The sequence below is a fragment of the Euleptes europaea genome, chromosome 2, assembly GCF_029931775.1.
Source record: "Euleptes europaea isolate rEulEur1 chromosome 2, rEulEur1.hap1, whole genome shotgun sequence".
In the NCBI taxonomy this organism is placed as follows: domain Eukaryota; kingdom Metazoa; phylum Chordata; class Lepidosauria; order Squamata; family Sphaerodactylidae; genus Euleptes; species Euleptes europaea.
The window spans coordinates 52,849,752-52,875,736 of NC_079313.1; the positions used below are offsets into that span (position 1 = coordinate 52,849,752).

The 25,985-nt window shown below is 39.8% G+C and overlaps 1 protein-coding gene across 1 annotated transcript; it reads right to left on the minus strand.

The window, feature by feature from the left end:
- Window positions 1-639: 639 nt before the first annotated feature.
- SPATA1 (spermatogenesis associated 1) lies at window positions 640-25,663 on the minus strand (the record flags this gene model as incomplete). The annotated part of the gene is made up of 13 exons (XM_056844750.1): window positions 640-744; window positions 2,040-2,138; window positions 6,461-6,624; window positions 8,189-8,314; window positions 10,542-10,665; window positions 12,231-12,291; window positions 12,632-12,743; window positions 15,664-15,877; window positions 15,965-16,018; window positions 17,623-17,740; window positions 22,878-22,984; window positions 25,075-25,090; window positions 25,653-25,663. Coding segments are annotated over 13 exons (1,311 nt in total), but the record flags the coding sequence as incomplete, so codon positions are not given.
- Window positions 25,664-25,985: the final 322 nt, after the last annotated feature.

Below are 25,985 nucleotides of genomic sequence, written 5' to 3' on the forward strand. Positions count from 1 at the left end.
CAAATGTTGTCCCCATCTTCAAGAAGGGGAAAAAGGAGCATCCAGGCATCTTGGCCATCTTCTGGGCATGGAGTAGGGGGTCACTGGGGGTGTGGGGGGGAGAGAGTTGTGAATTTCCTGCATTGTGCAGGGGGTTGGACTAGATGGTCCTGGTGGTCCCTTCCAACTGTATTGATTCTATGACATGTAATCTGATTCAGAGAATGGTACAGAAAACTATCTTTCAAATAGAACCAGTATTTGTGCAACATAATTAACTTCACAAGGATAATTTGCAAACTATCCAAAAGTATGTGCAACCCCCAACAATGATTGACTTGAATACTTTATCTCAGTGAATTTCTGATAAAGCCTAAATGGCCTTTTCCCATAGGATTTAATTAAGAACACAATTCAGAGAATATGTACACCTGCTTGGTACAGGTTACTCCCTCACAACTGAATTTTCTCCCTCCAAATGGACTGGTGTTACTGAACTGAACTGGAATGATATTGCCATTTGATGTCCACAGACAAATTGTTAAAGATGTGCTTAATGATAAAATACTATCATGTTTCAATACATTAAAAACCTCTACTATATTTAAAATATATATCTGAAAGAAATAGTTTATGTGAGTACAAATATACAGTGACGAGCTAGGGCACTGGTTTTTCAGACAGGAGTTTCAATGAAGACTGAACCTTCTTGTGTGCCAGTTCTGCTTTCAATGCTTGCAAATCAGACGTGGCCTGCTTTCTCATCTGCAAAAGAACCAGAGACTGTGTGAGGAAGAATGAAATGGAACTCTATTTTATAGATGAGATATAACTTTTATGTCCTGGCATTTTCATCTTTCACACCCAGGCAGTTTTTTTCCCGGGGGGGTGCGTTGCATGTCTGTGTAATCTGCCTTGAGTGAGAAAGGTGGACTATAAATAAAGTAAATAAATGCCATATTTACTAGTAATGGCAAACCCTGATATACATATTAAAGAAAACATATGTCCACTAAAAGCAGAGGAAGATGGGCTGAAGAAACAGGACAAAAAGTACTGCAGATCTGAAAGTGCTGTGATTCTGGAACTTCTGTGATTTTGCTAGGCACACATACAGCCCACTTTTTCTTATTATTCTCATTATCATCAGCATTTATTATTTATATATAAGGCACTTTCTACAGTTACACAAGCAAAAGACAGAAAAAGTTTGTCCAAATTTCAACAGTGGGGAAACAGCAGAGGGAAAGGATGAGAGAGACAAAACTAATGAGGACAGTTCTGAGTAAAGTGCACAAATTAGGTCACACATGATACGTCTGTGTTGGAGCTGGGAATAAGCTGTAAAGTTCAAGGGGAGAAAAGATTTTGTGGAGGAATTTCAACAGGGGGAAAGAGAAAGCACTCATGTAATTCAAAATACGCACATGTGCACATTCAGTCCAATGCTTTGGTGAACCAAATGCCAATGAGGGCATGTGCTTAAGAAGCCCAGAGCACTGGAGAGTAGTTTACTGAACAGGAGTATATATTTCTCAGGGAGCAATCCCAAACACGTCTGTTCAGAAGTCCTGTGTTATTCAATGGGACTTACTTCCACAGAAGTGTCTTTAAGGCCAAACTGCAAGTTCAGGTTTTTATTGACTTGGGTCTGGGATCCTCGCATCCTACTCAGGTTCCCTGCAGCCATTCAGAAGCTGCTGGGAATGGTTTTTAAAAAACAAAGGAGAGACCAGCCAGTCTCAAAACACCACCATGGGGGAAGCAAGGGTTCCTGCCTTCCCTGCAAAGCCATTTTCCTGTGCAGAAACAGCGCGCGAGGGGGGGGGGTTATTTCCCTGTTTTTGCTGCTCCACATGGAATATGTTGTGCACATGGAACAGCAAAAACAGAGAAATAACACCTGTGCACGGGAAAATAACTTCCTCCCCTCATGGCAGTGTTCTGAGCCTCTTTGGGATCACCTTTATTTTCTAAAAGCCATTCCTCACAACTGCTGGGCAGCTGCAGAGAACCTGTGTTGGGTCCCGGAATACAAATCCAGGAAGTTAGAATCATACCTTAATTTCAATAACGAGTTTCATTTTGGCATTGTCTCGCTTTCTTCTTAGCTGCTCAATATCATGCTGCAGAGTTGTAATCTGGATAACTGTATTATTCTAGGAAACAAAGAAGAAAAGTTTCATTCAGATCAAAATTACCATACATACTACAATTACTGTCTGTATAAGCAGAATCCTTTATTTAGAGTGGGGTTATTTCTTTTATCTCCCAGATAGACTACTCTGCCATCTTCCTTCAGAAGCCAAGAACAGTTTGGTGTAACATGTCTGGGAAAGGTATTCTTAAGCATACCTTTCCATGGTATAATGTGGTTTGATGTGTATCACAGATTTAAAATGGAGGCCACTTTTCCTAGAGCAAATATAGTAAGAATGCAAACGCCCTAACATTCCCAAAATTTCAGAGGGAAGTGTATTACATGGGCAAAATTCTAGGTCCCTTCCCTGAACATGGAGCTTTCCTCTTCTATCCCTTTGATGCACAGAAATTTGAGAGGAAAAGTGCAGGTATTTTTGTGTCCAATTGCTCAATAATAAATCTGGCAGTAAGAGCAACAGGATGACTAACAAACACTTGGTCCCTATTTTTATATTAATAACATTATTTTATTGAAATTATTTAATAAAATATTTAACCATGCTTGGTCAGTTGTATGGATGTTTTTGCTACCTTACATGGACATCTCCCACTGACAAAATTATGGGCTACTGGCTTGAGCATCTCTAAATGTTTTCTTGGATGTTACATAAGGGACTGGCTTCACAGCCTCCCTTGCTAGGACTGTATAAATCCCTTATATAGCACAGATATTACAGAACAGGCAATGGAAAGGATTATTACAGCAGCACTTTTACCTACACCATGTTGGGGATAGATTCAAATATGTACCAGTTGTTGTCTCTTTGCTATTAATCTGTTTTCTGATCCTCATGGGTTACTGTGCATGTGCATTTTTTTAACTAAGCAAAATCACATTCAGACCCATTAGCATTTGCACCAGCAAATGTATTACAAAACTGTACAGTCTTTGGTTTACTGTTTTCTATGCAGCTTCAGGTATCAGGCTCAAGACAAAGAATGTGGCATTTTATGACCATAGGGGGTTCTTGGATTATTTTTATGGCTTGTTTTAATACTAATTATTTTAGGGATGATATTTTTATTATTTTGTTTTTACTTTAAGAACTACCCCAAGCAGATCTCTGGAGAGGCAGCATATAAGTGTTCTAAATCAATAAACAATATACACATACATATCTTGAGTTCTGCTGATGCTTAGAATGGTTCCAGACTTACCATCATTGGCACAAGACCAAATGTCAACCAAATTCTATTTCTCAGTCTATACTAGCAAAGGAATGGCACAATTAACTGTCTGATACAAGGTATAAAAATGTAGCAATCAGAAGAAAGCTCAGTGGCTGCATTCAGACATTACAAGAAACCTGTTTGTCCCTGAAGGGTATGAACATGGCTTGTGGTTGTACTCATATTATCTTTTCCATTTCCCCCTCCTCTCATGCACAGAGCATGTCTTTATTTCAGTTGTAATAGCAGCAGATCTTCTGCTATTACCTGGAGGTTGGCAACCCTAGTTGGCCGATGCCCGGATCCATTGCCCCTATGTTGTGCCAAGGTTCTGTCAGCTGTAACCAATAAAAAGTTGTGACCTGTTTCATTCCGGCAACATGTCATCTGTCTTTCTTGCATGCTGGGGGGAAAAGGTGTTTTTTTGGGGAAAGCTGGGCTTTGCTGTCCCCTGGCCCACCCTAGACACTGAGTCTGCAACCTGCTACTCATATGTAATTGTGCTCTTTGGCAGAGAGTGTGGACCACAGATGCAACCTGTGACTCCATAAAGAGTGAAGAGGACACTGGCATCAAATCTGACCATCAATGGCTTATAGCCGGAATATATGAAATTGTGGTTCAATAGCACAATAACATGGAAAATATGAATAGGAAAATGTTGGCTAGATGAGAAAAGGCTGAGACACAAAACAGATTTCTTTTGGTTCTCAGACTAATTTGGCAAGACTACCTAAATATCTGGAGGGCATGATTCACATTGGAAGGCTTTAATTAATTTAAAACTGTATTTCTCAGTCTAATTCTTGAGGCAAGAGAAAAGGATCTTGGGTAGTTAAAGTAATATAAATGTGAATCAGAGTTGGACCAGGCTGGCAACCTGCCAACTCAAAATGAGAGAAAAGGGCCTGCAAGGAGTTTCCATCATTTTTGTTTGCAAAGCTGCTTTGTTTTGGCAGTGTTTCACTTTCATATACACATAACAATGCTTCTTTATTCTCTTAATGTGAAACCACAATTACGACAATAATATTGTGATAGGAGTATATGTAATGTGGAATGGTATGGCCCAATCTTGTCAGGAAGAAGAGGAAGAAGAAGAGTAGTAGTCGGTTTTTATATGCCAACTTTCTCTACCACTTAAGGAAGAATCAAATCGGCTTACAATCACCTTCCCTTCTCCTCCCCACAACAGACACTGTGTGAGGTAGGTGGGATTGAGAGAGCTCTAAGAGAGCTGTGACTAGCCCAAGGTCACCCAGCTGTCTTCATGTGTAGGAGTGGGGAAACAAGCCGGTTCACCAGATTAGCATCCACCGCTCATGCGGAGGAGCAGGGAATCGAACAAGGTTCTCCAGATTAGAGTCCACCTCTCCAAACCACCACTCTTAACCACTACACCACGTTGAGTCGGGACTTAAATGGGGGACTCCAAAGGAAGACTCTGAAGAGGAAGACGATGGCAAACTACCTCTTCTCACTCCTTGAAAGCCCCCTGCTGGAGTCACTATAAATCAGTTACAACTTGATGCCACATATTATAGACATCTAAAATATATTTGCACAGGCTAATACTATGCATATTTATTTTAGATTAAATTCCAATGATTTTGAGTACAGCTTATTCCTAGATATTTATTTATGTATTTAATTTGGTGATATGCCTGTTTCAGCCTGACAACAGGCCTCTAAAATGGCTGGCTATAAGAAAAAAACTAAGACTTGATAAAACATAAGATTTTTAAAAAATAACAGGTCATGGTGGTGACTGATGGAAGCATCACGGTGGCTATGAAGATGCTGCCATGTCTAGTTTGTTCTTTAGATGTTACTGTTGCTGGTGCTCAAACCGTGTGTGTTTTTTTTTAATTTTCATGATGGTTACCTGGGAAATAGCCCCCTCCCCAGCAATCAAAGCCATGTAGCAGGATTTTCTATTTAGGGGCAGGCTTCTCATCCAGCCAGCTGGACAGTTTGCAGCTCTCAGTTCTTCCTGATATCAGTGGTGGCTTATGGCACAAGAGGAACAAAGACATAAACATTTCCTACCCATTTAGCAAGCCTAAGAACAATTTTCTGGGAATAAGCCGTATTGAATAAAATGGGACTTACTTCTAAGTAGACCTCATTAGGATTGTTCCTCCAGTTCTTAGATATAAATAAGTGTCCATAGGACTGAAGCCCCAGACTTTGTTTCATTCTTTCCCCCACCATTATTTTGAATGCCCTTTCTATATGATAATTGTGAGATTTTTAAGGCTGCAATCCAGAAACCACTAATTCTAGAAAAGTTCCATGTCTTTAGTAAAACTAAGAAATAACAAAGCAATTGCCAAAAATGACAGATATCACTCCTAAAAAAATCTGCCTATCTAATTATATTTGATTGACAATATAGGAACTTTATTCCATTGTAGTATACGACCAGATGTGTGACCTTATGTTGATTTCTATTTTTCAGTATACCTTATTGTAGTAAAGAATAATTTTCCATTAGCTGCACTAGTACATTGCCACTGAAAGAAAGGCAGCAGAGACACTGTGCAGATATCTAGTAAGATAAATATTCAGGATCGTTTGTCTAGTAATGAGAACAGCTGTATTTCAAGGTCAGATCAACAAGTGCAGTACATTTTTATCACAATTTATCTTCATTTATATTTCTCCTTGTTATATTTCTTCCTGTTACATTCATTGTCATTTTAGCATTTGTCTCACAGCTAATTGTCATTCTCTTCTCATTCAGGCTTTTTGCTGAACACCATACCAATAAAGGAAGCTACTTCCACCTAAGAGTAAATTTAAACCTCCAAGCTGAACGTTATATGCATGGACATTTTGGCATACATAAAGAGAATGCAGAAGAGCAACTGTCTGTTGTGATTTTTCCAGATTAATGCCCTCATTCAGGGACCTGAACCTTTTAAATGTAACCATTATATATACCAGCTCAATAAAAACAAGAGGAACTGCAATGATGGAGGAGATTTTGAATACATATGGAGGCTCTCTTTTATGCTTGTACTTTAAAATGTAAAACATACTTATCTGGTTATACCATATGAAGATTCCATAGGCAAAGAAATTAAAATTGAACAGGCAATATTACCTTTGTTAAAGCATTCCCTCTTTTCCGGACATGCCTAGCTTGTAGCCTCATCAATACTTTCTGGTAGTGAAGCTCCAAATTTTCCCGCAGTTTGTTTAAATCTTCCTCCAAGGAAGCTGTGACTTTCTTAGTTTCAAAATATTTTTTCTTCCATATATCACGAGCTGTGAAACAATCCAAATTAATGCACTAAGGTCATTTATGCAAGGGAAGTTTGCGTTTGGTTTGCTGCACAGTTTTCTGTTCCGAATTCTCAAACATCTGCATGAGGGTCCCCCCCCAAATTCCAGGAGTACCTTGTGATTAATTAGGCATCCCAAATAAATCATGGAGTTTCTGAGTCCCTCCCCATGAAATCGCAGCCTTGTTGCAGTTTACTTGGGGAGAAAAAGATGGGTCAGCTCTTAAAGGGACTGTGTGTGCTTTTGCTGGGTATTCTTCCCCACCTTTCTTCAACAGCTCCCTGCTGGGAGCTGCCTTACAACCTTTGCAGTCTCTCTTCAGTCTCTTCCTGGACATTTCATGAATGTTTCACTCCTTTGTGCTTTGCTTTGAGGGAAGGGGTTGGATGGGAGGGACAGACACATGGGAGGGAGAACCAAAATGGCCGCGGGGAGAGAAATCCTAAGTTAGAGCTATGCATGGAAATGGTGGGGATTTGCATTGCTCTTGCCTTGAAGCAAATTAGTTCTAAAACAGGATCCTAGAACTGCGGAAAAGAACGAGGCCACAGCAAAGTCACTGCTGAAGGTTGGTAATATAATGAATAATGCAAAGGAAGCCTCGAAGCAGACCCGCAGGGATTGCGAGCCAAATACCCCTGCATAAACGGCCTAAGAGTAAAAGTAATAACAAATATTTCTCTGTATTTTACATGTCTGAAGTATTAGATTCCATGTATAAATATCAATGACTATGCAGCCACTATCAAGGCTTTCACAATTAAATATATTAACTGATATCTAGCATATGCAAGCTCGAGGATATGATTTCTGGCAGGTGTAAGATTCCCCCCAAAAGTTCAAATGCAAGCCAGAGCAAAGTGAGAGGGGAAAAACCTAAGGGACACACCAAGCAGACTTGTAAACTAGGCCAGCTGTGATGAAACCCAGGTGGACTCTAAAGTAGGCACACTAAAGGGATACCTACCATAACCCCCAACATTAGTTAAAGGTTAGCCTCCATCCTCCCAAGCCTATGGCTTTCTCTTCCTAGCATAAACAAAACTACTCCCCACTTCCCCCTTCCTGTTCTTCCCTTCCACCAAAGAGGAGGGATATCTTGACAAAGTGTAACTGCTTGATAAAAAAAAAAATACAGGAGATTCTGGAAAGCATCAGGAAGTGGAGCTCAGAGCAGGGTGATTCACAGATGCAAGGATTGCAAGATATTCCCCGCCCTCATCTCTCCATTGGAGCAATTCCCAGTCCCGGGAAAGTTTATTCCCTGGGGTTGAGGGACGTGTGTGTAGTAATAGTCAGCTATAGTGGGGAGGGGGAAAGGGGTGATATTGCTCCTTTATCTCTTCTTTAAGCATCCTTTAGATATCTATAAACTGTTTTGTGGGATCCATGCCTTTATATTTATCAGGGTCTAGCAACTTTATTGATAGTATATTGTAAGTCTTTTCCCCTCTATTTCTAGCTTTTTCTATAGTTATTTTGTAGTTTATTCATAGATTCATAAATAACAATTAAAATCACTATCAGTTAATCATTATCAGCATACCATGATATCTCCTAAATCTGTTCTGCTCCAGTAAGCCTTTCACTTTTTTAACCAGCTCCTCTCTTGTCTTCTCCAGATGCCTTCTTTCTGCCTTGATACGTTGCAACTGTCTATTTAGCTCATTACCTGATGCAAATAAATCCAACATGTAGCAAATGTGTGAAAATTAAAGGTGAGAACAGTCTACCATAAGCAATTCTGAGTTTGCAGTGCTTTTAAGAAAGGGAGGGAAATCTATAGAATTGCTATTGGTCAGTCCCTGGGGAATTTAGAACAAAGAAGTTCCCACCCAAATAAATTTAAAATATTGCATTAAGGAATATCCACATGTTTAAAGAAGGGCAGGGGGCATTAGAGAGTGATCTGGTTTGGACTATTTTATCCCTGCACACCATGTGGCATTCAGGCACACATTCTACAACAGTGGTGGCGAACCTATGGCACGCGTGCCAGAGGTGGCACTCAGAGCCCTCTCTGTGGGCACGCAAGCCGTCGCCCCAGCACAGAGTTTGCCTGAGTTTGTTCCCCCGGCTGAGGAGGCTGGGGACCAGCGGTGCCTTCCCGGCTCCTCTGGGAAGCGCCGGGCTCCTTCCCAGTGCCTTCTCCGCAGTTGCTGGCTGCGCGCTCCGGAAGTGAAGACAATGACGAGCCTTCTGCCAAGGACTGGAAGAGGCGGAGCCGGGACAGGGCTGGACCGGGAGTGGGACGTCTGGGTGGCCGTCTGGTTGGTGACTGCAGGGCAGGGGGTTGGCAGTGAGGGCCGAACGGGGGCCCGCCTGGCGTTTGTGCTGGAGCCAAGCCCTTCCCTTAGCTCGGGTTTCCACTCTGTTCGTTCATGCAACCAAAGGTGCCTCTGAGCGGCTGTCCCCACCATCAGCCCCCCCCCCCCGCTTAACAGTCTTTTTTGATTCGTATGAAGATAACAGTTGGGAAAAGAACCAAACTGAAGGGGTGGGGGCTATGCTCCAGCTGCTTTCCTTCCCCTGCTCGGCCGCCCATGCAGGGTTGCCAACCTCCAGGTAGTAGCAGGAGAACTGCTATTTCAGTTCACGTGGAGAAAATGGCCGCTTTGGCAATTGGACTCTATGGCATTGAAGTCCCTCCCCAAACCCCACCATCCTCAGGCTCCGCCCCAAAAAACCTCCCGCAGGTGGCAAAGAGGGACCTGGCAACCCATAGCCCCATGTGGACTTCTAGCTGTGTTGGCACTTCACGATAAATAAGTGGGTTTTGGGTTGCAGTTTGGACACTCGGTCTCTAAAAGGTTCGCCATCACTGTTCTACAAGGATACCCTGACTATTCACACAGAAAATGCTGGGAACTGTAGGGAAGAAGTGGTGTTGACACACAAAATCACACATCATAGCAGATCTTTTCTGGTATTTCATCCATCATTCCAATCTGAATTAAAGCCCCTCTGCTGGGAATGTGAAATACTTTAATGCAGCCATGCCATCTGAAGTCTTTGTTGCTAATATTGTTCGAAATGGAACAAGGAGGAGACCGAAGGACTTGCGGAGGGCATCTCTCCTGCTCTCCTCCTATGGCTTTGCTTTACAGAAACCCAGGCTTACAAGGCTCAGCAATTCAGTGAGCACTATTTTCTTAAAGCTACAGACATTGTTTCCATTATTTGGGGGAGTTTTGATCTCCCACTTGTATTTTTTTTTTTAAGATTTCAGATTTTTCTGCAAACTTGGTAGTTCCTTCAGGTTTGTATGGAAATCTGTCTCTTGCTCCATTTTGCAGACCTATTAATTCAAACTCTAGTGCCCAGTTCAGAATTATAGATATGATGAGTCATTTTCGAATGATGTCTAAAGTCAAGAAAAAATCCATTGGGAACAACCCCAGCCAACCAAACCTGACTGGGAGCTGGGCAGGGCAAGAGAAGATTCTGGATTGTTTATTGGCTATTAACACAATGCATAGTTAGTGATGTAGCTGAACAGATTAACTTTGTTGCTGCAAAAAAGCAATTGTCCCTATTTTCGCTCACTTACTTATTCAGGGGACAGTTAGCCAAAAAAAAAAAAAAAAAAAGGGCAGACCATTACTGTTATCGGGATTAATATCTGTCAAAACTGTCAGTTAGAAATGGTGAATTAGAGGCTCCCTGATCATGAGTATTTCTCAGAAGACATGTTGAAGCAATGCATAGATTGGTTCATTGCTTTTAAGCAAATTTAATGGATAAGTGAAGTAGCAAAAGCCCTGTACCCCCATTGCTGTAAGCTTATGTCATTTTATTGTCAAACCATTTAAGCCATGGTGTTAATACAAAGTTGACAACGTATTTTTACTTAAAATAAAAATTCATTTTCATATGATTTCTTGGAAGGATTTACTTACCCTCTGTTGAAAATAGCCAGTTGGGAGCTGGAGGTCTATTTATGCACAGAGCCAGCAGAGGTGGAGTAGGAGGTAAAAGATACTGGCTTGGATGTGTAAAGTTATTTATGTTATTCTCATCAGACTAGGACCAAATGAAAAGTTATATCATGTTATTTCTATAATTCATGAAATAGGAGACACTAGCTGAATCCAAATGAAAGGTTAACACTGGCCTACTCTTCATCTAATGTTGAAACATCCCACCTATTGAAAATCCTTTTAAAAGGATCCCTGCATATCTACCACAGAAACTCTGCAGAGTATTTTGTGGCATAGTTTAGGGCACACACTCAGTTCTTGTGGGCTTCTGTCTAGGCAAGCTGGACTTCACCCATTGCTCTCTGGGGCTGAGGGTAGAACACATAAATGCCCCCCATGGCTGCACATTAAGAGTGACCACCAGTATTTGTAGGAAAGAGAGCCACATTTTTTCCATTATTGATGCTTTCATCATAGAACTCTCAGTAAGATTCCAAGGAACCTCCAGAACGCAATTTCAAAATCACTGTTATGTGTATTAACTAGTAGGTTTAATATTCACTGAGTTAACACTTACCAATTTGGGTTAAATGTGGAGACTTTCCAATCTTATAAGCCCTTCCCCATTGTGCATATATAGAAAAAATAAATATCCATACAAAATAATGAGTTGGATCCCATGATGTGAGCAGATGCCGGCGGTTATGGATCTTTCCCATGTTCCCCTCCCAGATCCTTTCCATACCAGGGAAAGGTTATTCGCAAAGTGATGGGATGCACATGATCTAAGAGCAGTGCAGGTTGGGAGGCTTCAGTGTAGAGTGGGAAGGGGACAAAAGCACCTTGTAGAAAAATCTCTTTCCATGTACAGTAGCATAGAAGTAAAAGTAGCAAATAGTTTCTTTGCCAACAATAAGATTTTACAAAAGTAGTGCTTCTGACCAAAAGTCAGTCCTGCTGTTGTCACTAACCCTGACATTTACTCCTCATAGTTGTCATCAGCCACTGAAGTTGATGTTATTGCAAAGGAATAAAATGCGAAACTCAGCACTTCTCCCCCACTCTCCCACAAATTTATTTGGTCTTGTGAATATACAGTGTCACTGGATCATGTACTATTTCAGTTGCATGTTAGAGACATTGATTTCATGCTCTGTTTGGTCACAATTAGGGGAATAATCATGTTCATTTGAAACCAACTATTTCCGTATGAATCTATCTGACCGCTACAGTCACCTTCTGAGGCCCTGCTTTGGGTTCCCCCACCTTCTGAGATTAGGTGGGCGGCATACTGAGAAAGGGCATTTTTCATCGTGGCACCAAGACTGGAATTCCCTCCCCAGGGATATTTATCTGTCCACTTCTATCGCTATCTTCAGCCAGTTGGGGAAGACTTTTTTGCTTCATCTGGAGCGCCCTCTTCCTCCCTGTCCTATATTTTTAATTCGATTTATCTCTGTCTTTCTGTTTTTAGTTGTTGGAAACCTTGGTGGCCCTGACTGGGCTGAAAGGTGGGATACAAATCTTATAAATTAATAAATAGATATAGCCATAGTTCCATGTTACTGTCCCAGTTTTTAATCGGAAAGAAATCTCAAGTTACTGAAGTTATTATAATAACCGGTTTTAGCCACCTCATGTTTTTCACCGGATCCCTGAAAAACATACCTGGTTATCCTGCAGGCCTCCGGCGTCAGCAGCACACTTTGTAATATCAGGATGCCGTTGGCTAAAGATGAAATCAAAGTATACTGTAACAACTACATTTAAACTAACAATCCTAATTAAATTGTTGAAAAGGCTAGTGGGCCTAGCAAACAATACTGGGATGGCAGGTTTCTTTGTTTCCGGGTGGGGAAGTTAGCTAATGACAAATTGGGCAAGGCACAGTAATCTGAGGAAGCACTGGTCTCACATACAGGAAGTGAGGTTATGAGAACAAATTCACATGTACAGGTATAATTATATTTGCCTGAAGACTAATTTACATGTTTACTTTTTCCATGTTAAGAGTCCTCAGCATGATTGTAAAGGAAAGTTAATTCTGTCAGGAAAGTACATTTCATTACCTTTTCTTGCTGTGTAAACATTCCAGATCTCTATCTTCCAAGGATTCTGGGATCCCAGAATCTCCTGTGGTACGTCTTCCTTTTGCATTGTCTTCATTTTCTGTATTTGCATCTAACATTAAAGAGGTTTCTTCTACATCAAAGTAAGTTCAATATATATATAGCAATCCAACAAATTAAGGCCAAATCATTAAGCAAGAACAAAAAATTGGGAGAAGTGGGAGCTCAAGACAAATTATATATATATATATATGTGGAAACAAAATTAAAAGTATTTTATTAGGGCCACGCAATCTGGCTCAAAATTACCCTCCAAAATATGATTTGGAGAGCTGGGAATGTGCCGTAGGGTTTGTGCACACTATTTTGTTTCAATTCCATCCTCCAGTTTCAGGTAGCTCTAGCCTTAGTTTGATGTGATTCTAAACTGAGCAACTACAATTATATCTAACCTGCAAACCATAATTTGTAAACCTACTTCAAATCATCATTTCAAATAATGATATGGTGGTTACTGCAAATCAAAATTTGCTACAAAGTTCAAACCAAACATAGCCTGCCAGCCTCCAAACCAGGGCCCCCCAACCTTTTGGTACCTGTGGGCACCTTTGGAATTCTGACACCGCGTGGAGGGCATAGCCACAAAATGGCTCTCATAAAATGGCTGCTGTAGGAAATGGAGCTAGCCACAAAAGGATTGCCACAGCTTAACTTCAGTCATACAGTCCTTAGAATCATAGATTCATAGAGTTGGAAGGGACCACCAGGGTCATCAAGTCCAACCCCCTGCACAATGCAAGAAATTCACAACTACCTCCCCTCCACACCTAGTGACCAGAAGATGGCCAAGATGCCCTCCCTCTCATCATCTGCCTAAGGTCACAGGATCAGCATTGCTGGCAGATGCCATCTAACCTCTTCTTAAAAACCTCCAGGGAAATAGCGCTTACCACCTCCCGAGGAAGCCTGTTCCTTGTGCTGTGGTGGCAGCTGCTGCCAAAGCAACTTTTAAAAAAATCTACACAGCCAATCAGAAGCATTGCTAGGTAAAAGCACCACCTGCCCTGTCTACTTTCTAAAAACACTTGGTGGTCACCAGAAAAGGTGTCAGCAGTCACCATAGCACCCACAGGCACCACATTGGGGAGCCCTGCTCCAAACCATGGCTGCAAACCCATTTCAAGCTGCGGGTTCAAATAATGATTTAGGGATCTATGCACATTATGATTGGCCTGATTTGGATGCCATGTAGTAGTTAGACCAATCCAGAAATGGAGAAAGGAGCTTGTGCGTAACCATGATTCTGAGTGTGCAGACTGAGCCATGTCGCTTAAATAAAATGTCACACTCTGTAAATATCAGGTCTCCCATTTACCTGCCCTCAGTGGAGAATTACCAGCCCCCAGCCCCAATTTCCTGCCCATGAGAAATTGAGTGGGAGAAAAAAATGGTCTCTATATACTGATTCTCTAGGAATTTCTAGGGTAAATACCATAGAGACTAGGAGGCAACCAAGAACATACCCAGAAGTGACATCATGTCCCCTCCAAACTCCACCCTTCCCAGGCACCACCCCAAAATCTCCCAGTATTTGCCTATGATGTGTTGTGAACCCTGGTAGATATGCAGAAAGATAAGCATTACGTAAAACTTACTCCCACAGTCTACAAAATATCAAAGTTTTCCTCAAGGCAAAACTTCTGCCATAGCTCACTTTAATGTACTGCAATGAGTATTTGCAAATTCTGAATGTATATGAACTAAACTCAAACATTTCCAAAGTAGGTAAGAGAGCAAGAATACTGTCAGTTGTCTCACAGTCAAGATCCAAACAACATCGCTTCCTTAAGGTCATCCACAATGACGGAAAAATCTTCTAATAAAGCTGCCCTCATAAGGATTCCAGACAAATTTCAGGGACACAAAAAGATTTGTACAAAGAATTTAATATCAATCAATACAAGCCTTTGCATGCAAGTGTTTTGGTGACATTTCCCTGCACCTGAAAAATCAACACTAGGTTTTATCATTTATCAAAGGTATGCCAGCTTTTTAGAACAGACACAAATAGTGGAAGTCAGAGCTGTATATTTGTTCAATGCTAACTTCAAATTCAAATGCAAAGAAATACAGAACATAATGCTGAGGAAAATAAAGTGTACCTTTGGTCTTACGCTGGATGAAATTTACTTCAGTCTCCTCTTGATCACTGTTCTGATTTACATGACAAACAGTCCCTTTGTATTTCTCACTTTTTCTGGGAGAGTTATGCTTTTGGGGAGGCTGTCTTCGAGGCTTTCTTTGAGGAGTTTTTACCAATGATGAACTTTTTACAGAATTCTGTTCTTCTGGATTTAAATCATGTAGTATATAGGGACTTGTAATGGGTTCCTGTTGGTCTATGTTAGAATGGATTTCTTCTCCCCAAAAAAAGAAGGGGGACAATATTATATACTAATATACTGAAATATGTCATGTATACTTTGGAATGCTATAGATTATGATGATTCATTATGTATTGTATGCTTTTAAGTGACAAGTGATATTCTTACAGCCTTTCAATACAAAGCCTAATTTCTATTGCCACATTCAAGGCAAAAACAAAGTTCAAAGAAATAATAGATGAATCCAAGTCACTAATGAAAAACTAAAGGAATAATAACCAATAATAATCAAAACCTCTAGCCCACAGAAAATTTAAGACAATTCACTAGTATGGGCCATCACCTATTCGTTTAGTAGCTATTAGAAGACATGGTGGCAGTGCAGGTCTTACCAGAGGAGAAACAAAGGAAAATAATCAAAATTCAGAGCAAATTAATGATTTGGCATTCATTGTCATTTGATCTGAATTTGAATATCAGAAGCAGCCTTAATTGTCTTTCTTCTTAAAACAGGTTAGATATCGCATTTTTCCTTCTTCGTAAATTATATTTTTCTTAGATTATTTCATTATCTTCTCATTCCAGACTCTGTTTTATATGCAGAACCAGAGTACTTTCCTTTTCAGTTTATTCTATCCTAAAAACTACCTTTTTCCTGATTGAAATGATTTTTCAAGGAGTTCTCCAAAACTGCTGGATTTTGATCCACTTCATTATCTGGAGCAGCTGAAATATGTGGTTTATGATGAGATGTATATGCTAACATACATTTTGCATTATTGGGAGGTCTCTCTGGAGTCGATGATGAAGACGAATAAATACTTTTTACTCCAGGTAACAAATAAAGCTCTGGATGAAATGCCTGAAACATACAGCATGTTAATTTTAAGAGATTATAAAGTTAGACATTTTTAGTATACTCTTAAAAGTGATGTAGCAATATACATACATATGGAGGAGCAAATGATCTAAGCTTCAGTTCCATCTCTTGCTTGGCTTTTACCTTATAATAAAAGCAGAAGGAAAATTAGTAAAAAAAGAAAAACAACAAACTGAAATGGGATTTGCACCATCCTGTTCAGTATCATTCTACTTTTTATAAATAAACTTTAAAATTAACAATACAAAAAAAAGAAAGAGAAAAAGAAAATAGCATGCAATTCATAATCCTATCCAATTTAGCAAGCACAAAACAAATCTGCTTTATTTGTATTGTTAATTAATCACTGCTGATTTCATTAATTGTTTTTTATAGGTTGGATACGATGAAACGCAGATGCAAGAAGGTTAGAGAAGCAGATATTTCCCACATTGCTTTCCCCCCCATAAGTCTACTTTGACCTCTGAAAAGCTGGTGCTCAGGGTCAGGGAACACTTGTGAACAAAATGCCATGTGGCAATCCAATTTCCCTTCCTTACTGCAACCTGTACTGCATGGTATTTTGTCCACAAGGGTCTTTTGACCATCAGCATTTTTTTTTCCAGGGATCATAGTAGATTCCCAGGGTGAGAACATCTAACTCTGTAAATTCCTCATGCTTGCAGTTTGGAGGATCTAGCAAATGCTTTAATAGGATTGTTTTACAGAACTGTTGTATATCACTTTGATGTTTCCCCCCCAAAAGGTGTTTAATATAGCTTGTCAAGCAATAAAATAAAATAAACACAATTTCTGATTTCTAAGAGGCTATTTATTAGATTAGTTGTGCTGTTGCAGTTTTCCAGTTTGTTATGCCGGTTAATACTTGCATTCATTTCTATTATTAGAGGTTAAATCAAAACATAATATCATCCTTAAAAAAAGATGAAGAGACATTTTATAGTATGGCACTTTTATTTATTTTATCACATATCACATTTGACTCTGTAAAAGGACTCATGGTCAATGTCTCAGATAAGAAAACTAAATTCAAAGGAAGCCTCCTTGACAGTGATATAATCTAGTGAATAATAGTGTTTAATTTACTCAGTTTAGCAAGCACAAAACAAAACTGAGTTGACACTCCTGCTTCATGGGAACAATCCTAAATTAAACTCATTCATCGCTATTTGGTGGTCATGTCTTTAATGCTAGGCATCAGAATAAGGAGGCAGCATAGTTAAGCAGGAGCAACTTAATAAATCAAGCTGTGTGGAGCTGCAGCAACTCCTCCCCCAAATTCTCTACACTGCCCTCTTCTCCTTAGAGGAAGGCAGGATAAAAATGAAATAGCTATATAGATATGCTGTGATTCAAAATAGTTATGAGGCAGATATCCACCTATATCCTACATGCTGCTTTTAAAAACTGCCTACCAGGAGTGAAATGCAATTTGTGATGAAGAATGGGGCTTGAGGAAGCTATCACTTGAGAGGATTAAACAAAAACCCTGTTAGGCAGAAACAGACTCTTGTCCCTGTGTAAAAAGGTCTGCTGGATTACAGCAATAAAAAGTATTATTCAAAAATAAATTTATTTTTCAGTTTATATTGCTTGGTCATATAACTAGCCATTTTGAAATGATGACAGCCTCAAAAAAAATCACATCTTGGAAAGTATATAAACAACATACACCTATTCTCTGTAAGCCATTTATCGAACTCAGCAGAAAACACAAAATAACTTACCACTGCAAGCTTTTTTCCTATACATTTCAGAAAAGTATACTTATTCACAACTGCATCTTCGTCTAGGTGCTCTTGAAGCTGCTCTCTCAGTGTTCTCAAGGTCATATGAGGGGACACCCTAGAATAATACATTAGATAACTGCATTTCATAGAATTATAGAGTTGGAAGGGACCACCAGGGTCATCTAGTCCAACCTGCTGCACAATGCAGGAAATTCCGAACTACCTCCCCCCCCCACCCCGTGGATGCATCAGGTTTTGAACATGGCATGCTAAACACAGCAATAAAAGACAAAGTCTTTACTGTAGTGGCACCTCACTTTTGGAACTCCCTTTTTACAGAAATTCATGGCATCTCAAATTTTATGATTCAGCTGAAAACTTGTTTTTCTTGGGCAACTATTAGTTTTATTTTTAGCTAGTGCTGACTGACATTTTGGAGGGTGTTAAATCTTCTTGCTGCTTTCAGCATTAATGTTTTAACACATTTATTACTGCCTTGTCATTTCGGTTGGCTTCTTCTGAACTGTTACTGAGGTTTTCTTTTAATACTTGTAAACTTTGCTATGACCTGCCACAGGAACTTCAGTTGTGAGGCAGTTTAACAATATTTTAAATAAATAAATATTGACAAGAGGTAGTTGAATGGGATGCAGCCATGCTGGAACCGAATCAGAATTTTTGTATGTTCAACTATAGCATGATTGCAAGCAAGATCACAATCCTTTTCACACTGCTATGCTAGTATTGGATCTACTAATAGTCATTTTGTAATGTCTGAAATCATTATATGCTATGGGAAATGTATTCTTTGATTTGAATTATATTCTTTGTACTCAATAAAGTATATCTGAACTTATAAACATGCCACACTCAGTATATAAGAGTTGGCATCCATTACTATAGTCACACCAAGCACTTGTGTATGTTACATGCCTCAAGAATAAGAGGCTGTTTTGCTCCTTAGAAGCTAATTAAAGAATCTGTAGATGGTTTTAGTATGCTCTCATAAGCTGGCTTCCCACTCATAAGGACCAGCTAGGAACCTGCTTAGTTAGCCTTGACAGGAACCCAGGTCCAAGATAAGGATGGCAGTAACTTCAGATCAAACAGAAAAGCACCTGACAATGGTGGGTCTTCTCTGCTCATTAGTGAGCATTAGATTACCACTTTCTATGCAACGCCTCCGATTCTCTAATAGGGTATGCTAATCTGGGGGTCCCTAGTATTGGGTATTTGGGTCCTTACGTTATGTATTACGTCTCTGTACCACCCATTACCAAAGACTATATTCGTGCTTGCAATCCTTTGATGTGTGTGTGAATTGTCCGGCGCTTTGGGCAATTTTCACCCGTTTGTGTATTGGCCAATAAACAAACTGCTTTGAATCTTCAACCTCCTGCTGTTTTATTGTCATTGGGTATTGATACAACAATACAGGCATTTCAATTTCTCACTGATGCAGTGATAAGATACAATGAAGAAAAAAATGTATCATGAGGAAAGACATCCCCCCTTTTGGTTGCACATTCTCTGTTAACACCCATTTCCAATAACTGCCAACCACACTCTACGAATTAATTTTCACAGCAAAAATTCGTAAAGTTGACATGATATAAATTGAATGTTATACACACAATGAATTGCTATGACCAAAGCCAAAACTTAATTTCTTCTCATTTACTCTCTCCATATTTACAAACTACCTTTAAGCGACTCCAAATTAGAATTTAATGTTTCCCTTGTAACAACAATCTATCATGTTCTCAAAAAACCAAATAAGAATCTCTGCATATTAACTTTTAGAACCCATATTCAGCTACACATTTATTTTATGTTAACAAATCGAACAAACGTGTATAATGCCAGTTCATATGACTCATCCTGTTCAGGTACTATTAACACTTCAACAGAAACAACTACCATAATTTCATGTTTAAGAAAGAACACTGCTAATACTTCTGATGTTCTGAGCAGTTTCTAAGATAATTAAGACAGGGATTTTTTTCATTTTAAGTTAGATATTTTTATCATAATTAATCATACCAGCTATGAATTATACTAATATGGCATTAATGGTTTCTGTGATCTATAGATAACTGACTCCTAAAATTATCTTTGATCTTGAAGCAGTAACTAGATGAGTGTAAGTTTCTTAACATAGTAATGTGTTTAACTGAAACCTGTAGAGCTAACTATTTTCAATGCATTCTACGTACATTCTACGTGGAAATGCTACGCACGGCTATTGAAAACAGAACTGAAAATAATTTGCATTAGAAGGTGATAATAAATCTTCTCTACAAGGTAAAAGGTGGTTTCATCAAAACATTCTACAGGAGGAGTGCATTCTATATCCAACAACAGTTAGCATATCTATGCAGTAGATCCAAACTAGTTTAATAGTCATTCCATGGTCCCAGAATTTCAGCACCTCATTAGACTTTAATTCCCTGGATTCTTTAGGGCAGGTACCATGGTGACTGCTTACACCTTTCTTGGTGCCCACCAAGTGTTTTTAGAAAGTGGGTGGGGTCAGGTGGGGCTCTTGCCCAGAAAGGCTTCTGATGGTCCACTGGAGATCTAATTGTCAGTACAGAGTACAATAACGCTGTTTTAGCGGCAGCTGCCACCAGGGTTAGTCTTTAGTGTTAATCTAATTTATCTTTTCTCCTTCATTCCTCTTCCCCAGTTTTTTAAAATTACTCCTCTTCTTCACAGCTGTGACAAACAAAGAGTTAATCTTTGATAGAAGCTCAGAGAAAGGGAGTGGGCAGAGCTAAGGAGCTCTCTCTGTCCTGAAGAAAGGAATTGATTCTGTTATTGGTAACCTGCGTGTTTAGTAGCTGTGTTTGACTCTGCGAACCGGAGGGTTCAGATTTGCCTAAACTGGTGTAAAACAAATCCTGTGGAGTGACAGACAGCGACTGGGAGGAAAAGGGCCCTTTCTGGGGTCACTAAAAGCGGAATGTTACTAAAAGGGGAGTGTTACGGAATGTTACGAGAGTGTTACGGATTCCGTGGACTGCCAAAAAAAAAAAAACAAATCAGTGGGTTATAGATCAAGTCAAGCCTGAACTGACCCTAGAAGCTAAAATGACTAAACTGAGGCTATCGTATTTTGGTCACGTCATGAGACGACAAGAGTCACTGGAAAAGACAGTCATGCTAGGAAAAGTTGAGGGCAGCAGGAAAAGAGGAAGACCCAACAAGAGATGGATTGACTCGATAAAGGAAGCCACAGCCTTCAGTTTGCAAGATCTGAGCAGGGCTGTCAAAGATAGGACATTTTGGAGGACTTTCATTCATAGGGTCGCCATGAGTCGGAAGCGACTTGACGGCACTTAACACACACACACAAAAGGGGAATAGGCTCTGGGAAGGAGATATTCCAAATACAGGGCGTTGTTCAAGGATTATTGCCACTGAAGTGGGGTAGATCCATAGTGCGAACTGGAAGAGAGATTTGAGGAGAAATCTCCATACTTCTGTGTTTCTCTGGGGAAGAGAGATTGTATAATCTCCAACTTCTGATAGCTGGGCAGCAGAGTCTGAATAGAAACATCTATAAGAAGTTCTGGGAACTGAACTGAAACTGTGAACGTAAGTTAAGAACTGTAATTGTGTACCAACAAAGCCATCTAAGATCTATGCCCTCTCTGAAGTGAAACATAAAATTAGCTCAGGTTCTATGCTCTTCCTAACTACAGTTTTCCCTCAAAAACCTTTCCCTCAAAAACCTTCCCTTGTACAGTGTTTAATAAATCTCTGTTCCTTGTTTGTTAACTTGAAATAAGTCTCTCGCGTCTCATTTCTTCTGAGGTAAAAACAGCCATTTTTTGGTTGGCTTCACCTCCTGCAGTAGTTACCGGTAATTTGTGGCCTCCAACGGGGAATGGGGGTATAGGGTTTCCAGATCCAGGTTGGGAAACTCTTGGAGATTTGGAGATGGAGCCTAGGAAGGACAGTGACCTCAGTGGGGTACAATACCATAGAGTCCACCCTCGAAAGCATCCATTTTCTCCAGGGGAACTGATCTCTGTAGTCTGGAGATGAGCTGTAATTCTGGGAGATCCCCAGGCTCCACCTGGAGGCTGGCATCCCTACCACCACCTTGTATCAGAATATAAAGGGTGCCCAAAAACCTGAAAAGGTCGGGGACTCCAGTTTTAGGGGAACCCATGGGTTGGATCGCACAGTCTTCTGAGCTGTCCCCTCCCTGCAGCAACCTTTTCCAACCTTAGGGAAGTTTATTCCCAAGGTTGCAGGACCTGCATAGTGTAGCAGTCATGTGAATCAGAGGCTGCAGTGTGGAGGGAGATGGGTTTGGGTTGTCAACTGCCTGAACAAAAAAAATGTCTTGTCCCTTTAATTAAGGTTTACTGGGATGCCATTTACCACGTTATATTATTTACCTCCATGCCGAGAAAAAGCTTCATCTGCCCATTTCCACATATTAAGTCTCTATTATGGGGGCAGGGCATTTTTCCAAGGCCTGTTGGCAATCCTATGCAAAATAGCTTTTTTCTGCCTCTTACATAGGATTGCAGGTGCATGCCTGGAACTCCTGGGAGACTTTGGGGGCAAGGCATATGAAAAAGGACAGTATGAATGCCACTTTCAGCTAAAACCAGGAAGTGACATAACTGATGTGCTAGGATTTTGCCAATCTGCATGGTAAAAACCATAGAGAACTGCAAAACCTACAGTGATAGTGACATCACTTCACAGTTCTTTCAGAACTCTCACCCACACAAAGGCAGGCAGTGGCAAACCACCTCTGAACTTCTTTTGCCTTGAAAACCCTATGGGATCGCCGTAAGTCAGCTGTGACTTTTGAGGGCACACACACAGTCACAGCTACCAACTTACAGCTGACCTAGTGTGTATATCTAAAATATAGGACAGTAAGATTTGAGTCCAATAGCACCTTAAAGACCATCATGATTTTCAGCGTATAAGCTTTCAAGAGTCAAAGCTCCCTTTGCCAGGCATCTGAAAGTATCAGGTATCTGATGCCAGGTATCAAAAGTTTATACGCTGGAGATCTTGTTAGTCTTTATGGTGCTACTGAACTCGAATCTTGCTCTATAACTGCAGAACAACACGGCTACCCACAGAAAATATAGTATAATCTGAATTGAGTCAACATGTTTGTGAGTGGAAGAGTAAAATTTAAGAAACTGTTCCTCTGTCATTTTGAACCTAAATTCTAGGTTTAAAAACCTACTGTTTATAACTTCAGTACAACTCACCTTATAAATCCAGCAGAATAGAATTTGCTAGTAATATCCACTGGGATTGTATTCAGCTTGAAGTTCCACACTTCTTCCGGAACATAAAAAACATGTAGTTCTAAAAGCTAAACGTGTAGAAAGAAAACTAGTAAAAAAACTCTTACAAGCAGCTGACATTGTCCACCAAAATATATTTTGAAGTTTAAAATAAATAAAACTTTCCTTTTGCAACAAGAACGTAAACTACTGAATTTTAATCACTGTGTTTTCTGTTCTGCAGCGACAGATGTTCTAACATGGTTAGAGCAACAATTATACATGGGTTTCCCCAACAGGCCAAATAGCACCCACACCACAGGGCTGCTTCATTTCATTTTCATTTAATTGGACTGATGTTATGTTTATAATTTTTCTTATAGGACTGTCTTTTGAAGTTACATTGCACTGCATATTATGAATTTGCTCTTGATTTTCTGGTATATAAATATGTTTCTTATTCTATATAATGTGTTCAAATGTAATGGCTTGTTTTATTTGGGTTGTATTTTATTACTTATCTACAACTGCTTATAACAGGCTTCCAAATTAACCAGTGCAAAGTTGTTCATGACTTATGAAGATTCATACATCGAAACAGGGACTTAGCTGACATCCTGTCCTTTGTTCTTTGTTGTGTTTTACCAAATTGCGCCGAGATACTAGCTGTACCCATGTTGGGAGAAATTGCTGTTGGTTATGCCTTAGTATGGACATTAATGTTGTTTAGACTCCTTTAATGTGTTTGTACATAGGATTTACCCTTGAAAATAATTCAGAAGCTTTGGTTGGTACAGAGCATGGCAACAAGACTACTTGCTGGTAACAGCTGACAGGAGCATATAACACAAATTCTGAAAGAACTTGACTAGTTGCCAGTATATTTCCAGACTAAATTTGAGGTAGTTGGTTCTTTCCTTAAAAATCCTAGGCTTTGTAGGTCAGGACTATCTGAGACAAAGACTTCTTCCAATTCATGTTCAATGAGGTTCAGTGGTAAAATCTTGTTGTGAGTTCCTCCTCACATCTCCTCAGTGGAAATATGATTTACATTGACTATGAACAAATGTCCCATTTCTGGAACTGCCTGCCATCAGATATGCCAGCTCTGGCAGCTTGGCCCATTCAGGCAGCCAGATAATACCTTTCTGTTTAGGCAAGCATTTGATTCTCAATTTTTTTTAGAGATAATGAATTGTTTTATTTCTGCTACTGCGTATGTTGAATTACTGATAAGTTTTAAATTTGGTTGGATACAGTAATTCATCAGCAGAAGGCATAGACAATTGTAGATCCTTTTTTGGTTCCTTTCCTCCCAACAGTCCTTTCCCAGGGTTGTGGGACCTATGTAGGCTAACAGCCACATGGGTGGGTGGAGGCTGCCCTGAGGAAAGGAAAGGGTGTGGAATCGTCCACTCTTTCCTCTTCCCTCAACACTGATGGAAGAGGCAGGAGGGGCAATTTTGTTATGGAGGATAAAGCTTATTTGTTCTGTTTCCTAACTATACCCACTTCCCTCTAGACTAGACTGTCTACAACTTTTAGTCTTATCCATTTCACTTGCAAGGGAACTAGGTGTAATTAGGAAAAGAGCAAATAAGTTTTATCCTCCATATCAAAGCCCCTCACATTATATTTATACAGTTAAATTCCCAATGCTGGATCAATGCCATGGCAAGAAAAAAAGAAGCTGTTCCCACTGCTCCAAAGAAACTACAGTCTGTATATAACCTGAACCATTCCTTCTTTTCTCATGAAATTAAAAAAAACCCTTCTGTTGCTAACAGCATTGTAATTCTACTAGTAATACAAATAATGGAAGCACTTATGTGCCTAGCTAGCAGCTCTTGCAAACATATCTACTCAACAGACTCGGAGTAGGGAGCTGTAACCCTCTGCCTATGGTTAAAATTGTAAAAGACAAAGAACAGCTTCTATTGTTGCTGTTTTTGGTGGAGAGGGACTAGTTGGCAACATATCTATGTCTATCCAACATACAGTGAAACCTGCAAATATTTTGACTCCTACTGCATACAATAAAATATATGGGTATGTGGAGAAAATTAAAGATTCTTCTTTATGTAAGTACTATTACTCACCAGTCAACAGCAGAAAATATTACATGATAGCGTATATTCAATTTTAAAATGACATATTTTTTCTTACAATTATTTCTCACCTCTGATGTGGAAGGTCTGGTCTGACGGGATGGCATATTCCTTGAAGTTTTGACTCGCGGTGGACTCTGGATGGTTTTTTTTTTACTGTATTTTTTTATAGCCAAGCATTTTTAACATATGAAGGATACATCCTGATTCAGAAGCTGTATTTTGTCCATCTCGTAATACTTCTGTGTTCTTCAAATGCTGGTTTGCTGTTTGTGTTTTTAAAAAAAGAGAGAGAATTTTAGGACAGCCCAAGACTTTGTTTCTAGCTAGTCTGAAAGACTCCAAATGTTGGTTGATCCACCTTTTGATGTGAACACTCCCTCTATTCAAGTAAATATCACCTAAGTAACCGAGTGAATTGTGTAATCTCGGCAATGTAACTGAGAATTGCTTTAGTAATCAAAGAACTGTTTTATACATGCCACTTTTTCTACAGGGCAAAGATCTTTGTGTAGGATAAAAACTGTCACCTGAGAAGCGCAATTTGAACTGAGACAACATAGACCAGGATTCCTTGCAAATATTTTTACTCCTACTGCAGACAATCCTCTGCCGGAATCCTCTGTGAGGGGGCATCCTGATACTTTACTGGGATGGATTTAAATTTTAAAGGAAATGGATACAGGACTAGCATATAATTCCCACAGATGTAACTTACACTAACTTAGATGGTTTTCAGATCATATTGTCAATGGCTTCCACGGTCAGAGTTCACTGGTTCTTGTAGGTTATCCGGGCTGTGTAACCGTGGTCTTGGTATTTTCTTTCCTGACATTTCTCCAGCAGCTGTGGCAGGCATCTTCAGAGGAGTAACACTGAAGGAAAGACAGTGTTACTCCTCTGAAGATGCCTGCCACAGCTGCTGGCGAAACTTCAGGAAAGAAAATACCAAGACCACGGTTACATAGCCCGGATAACCTAC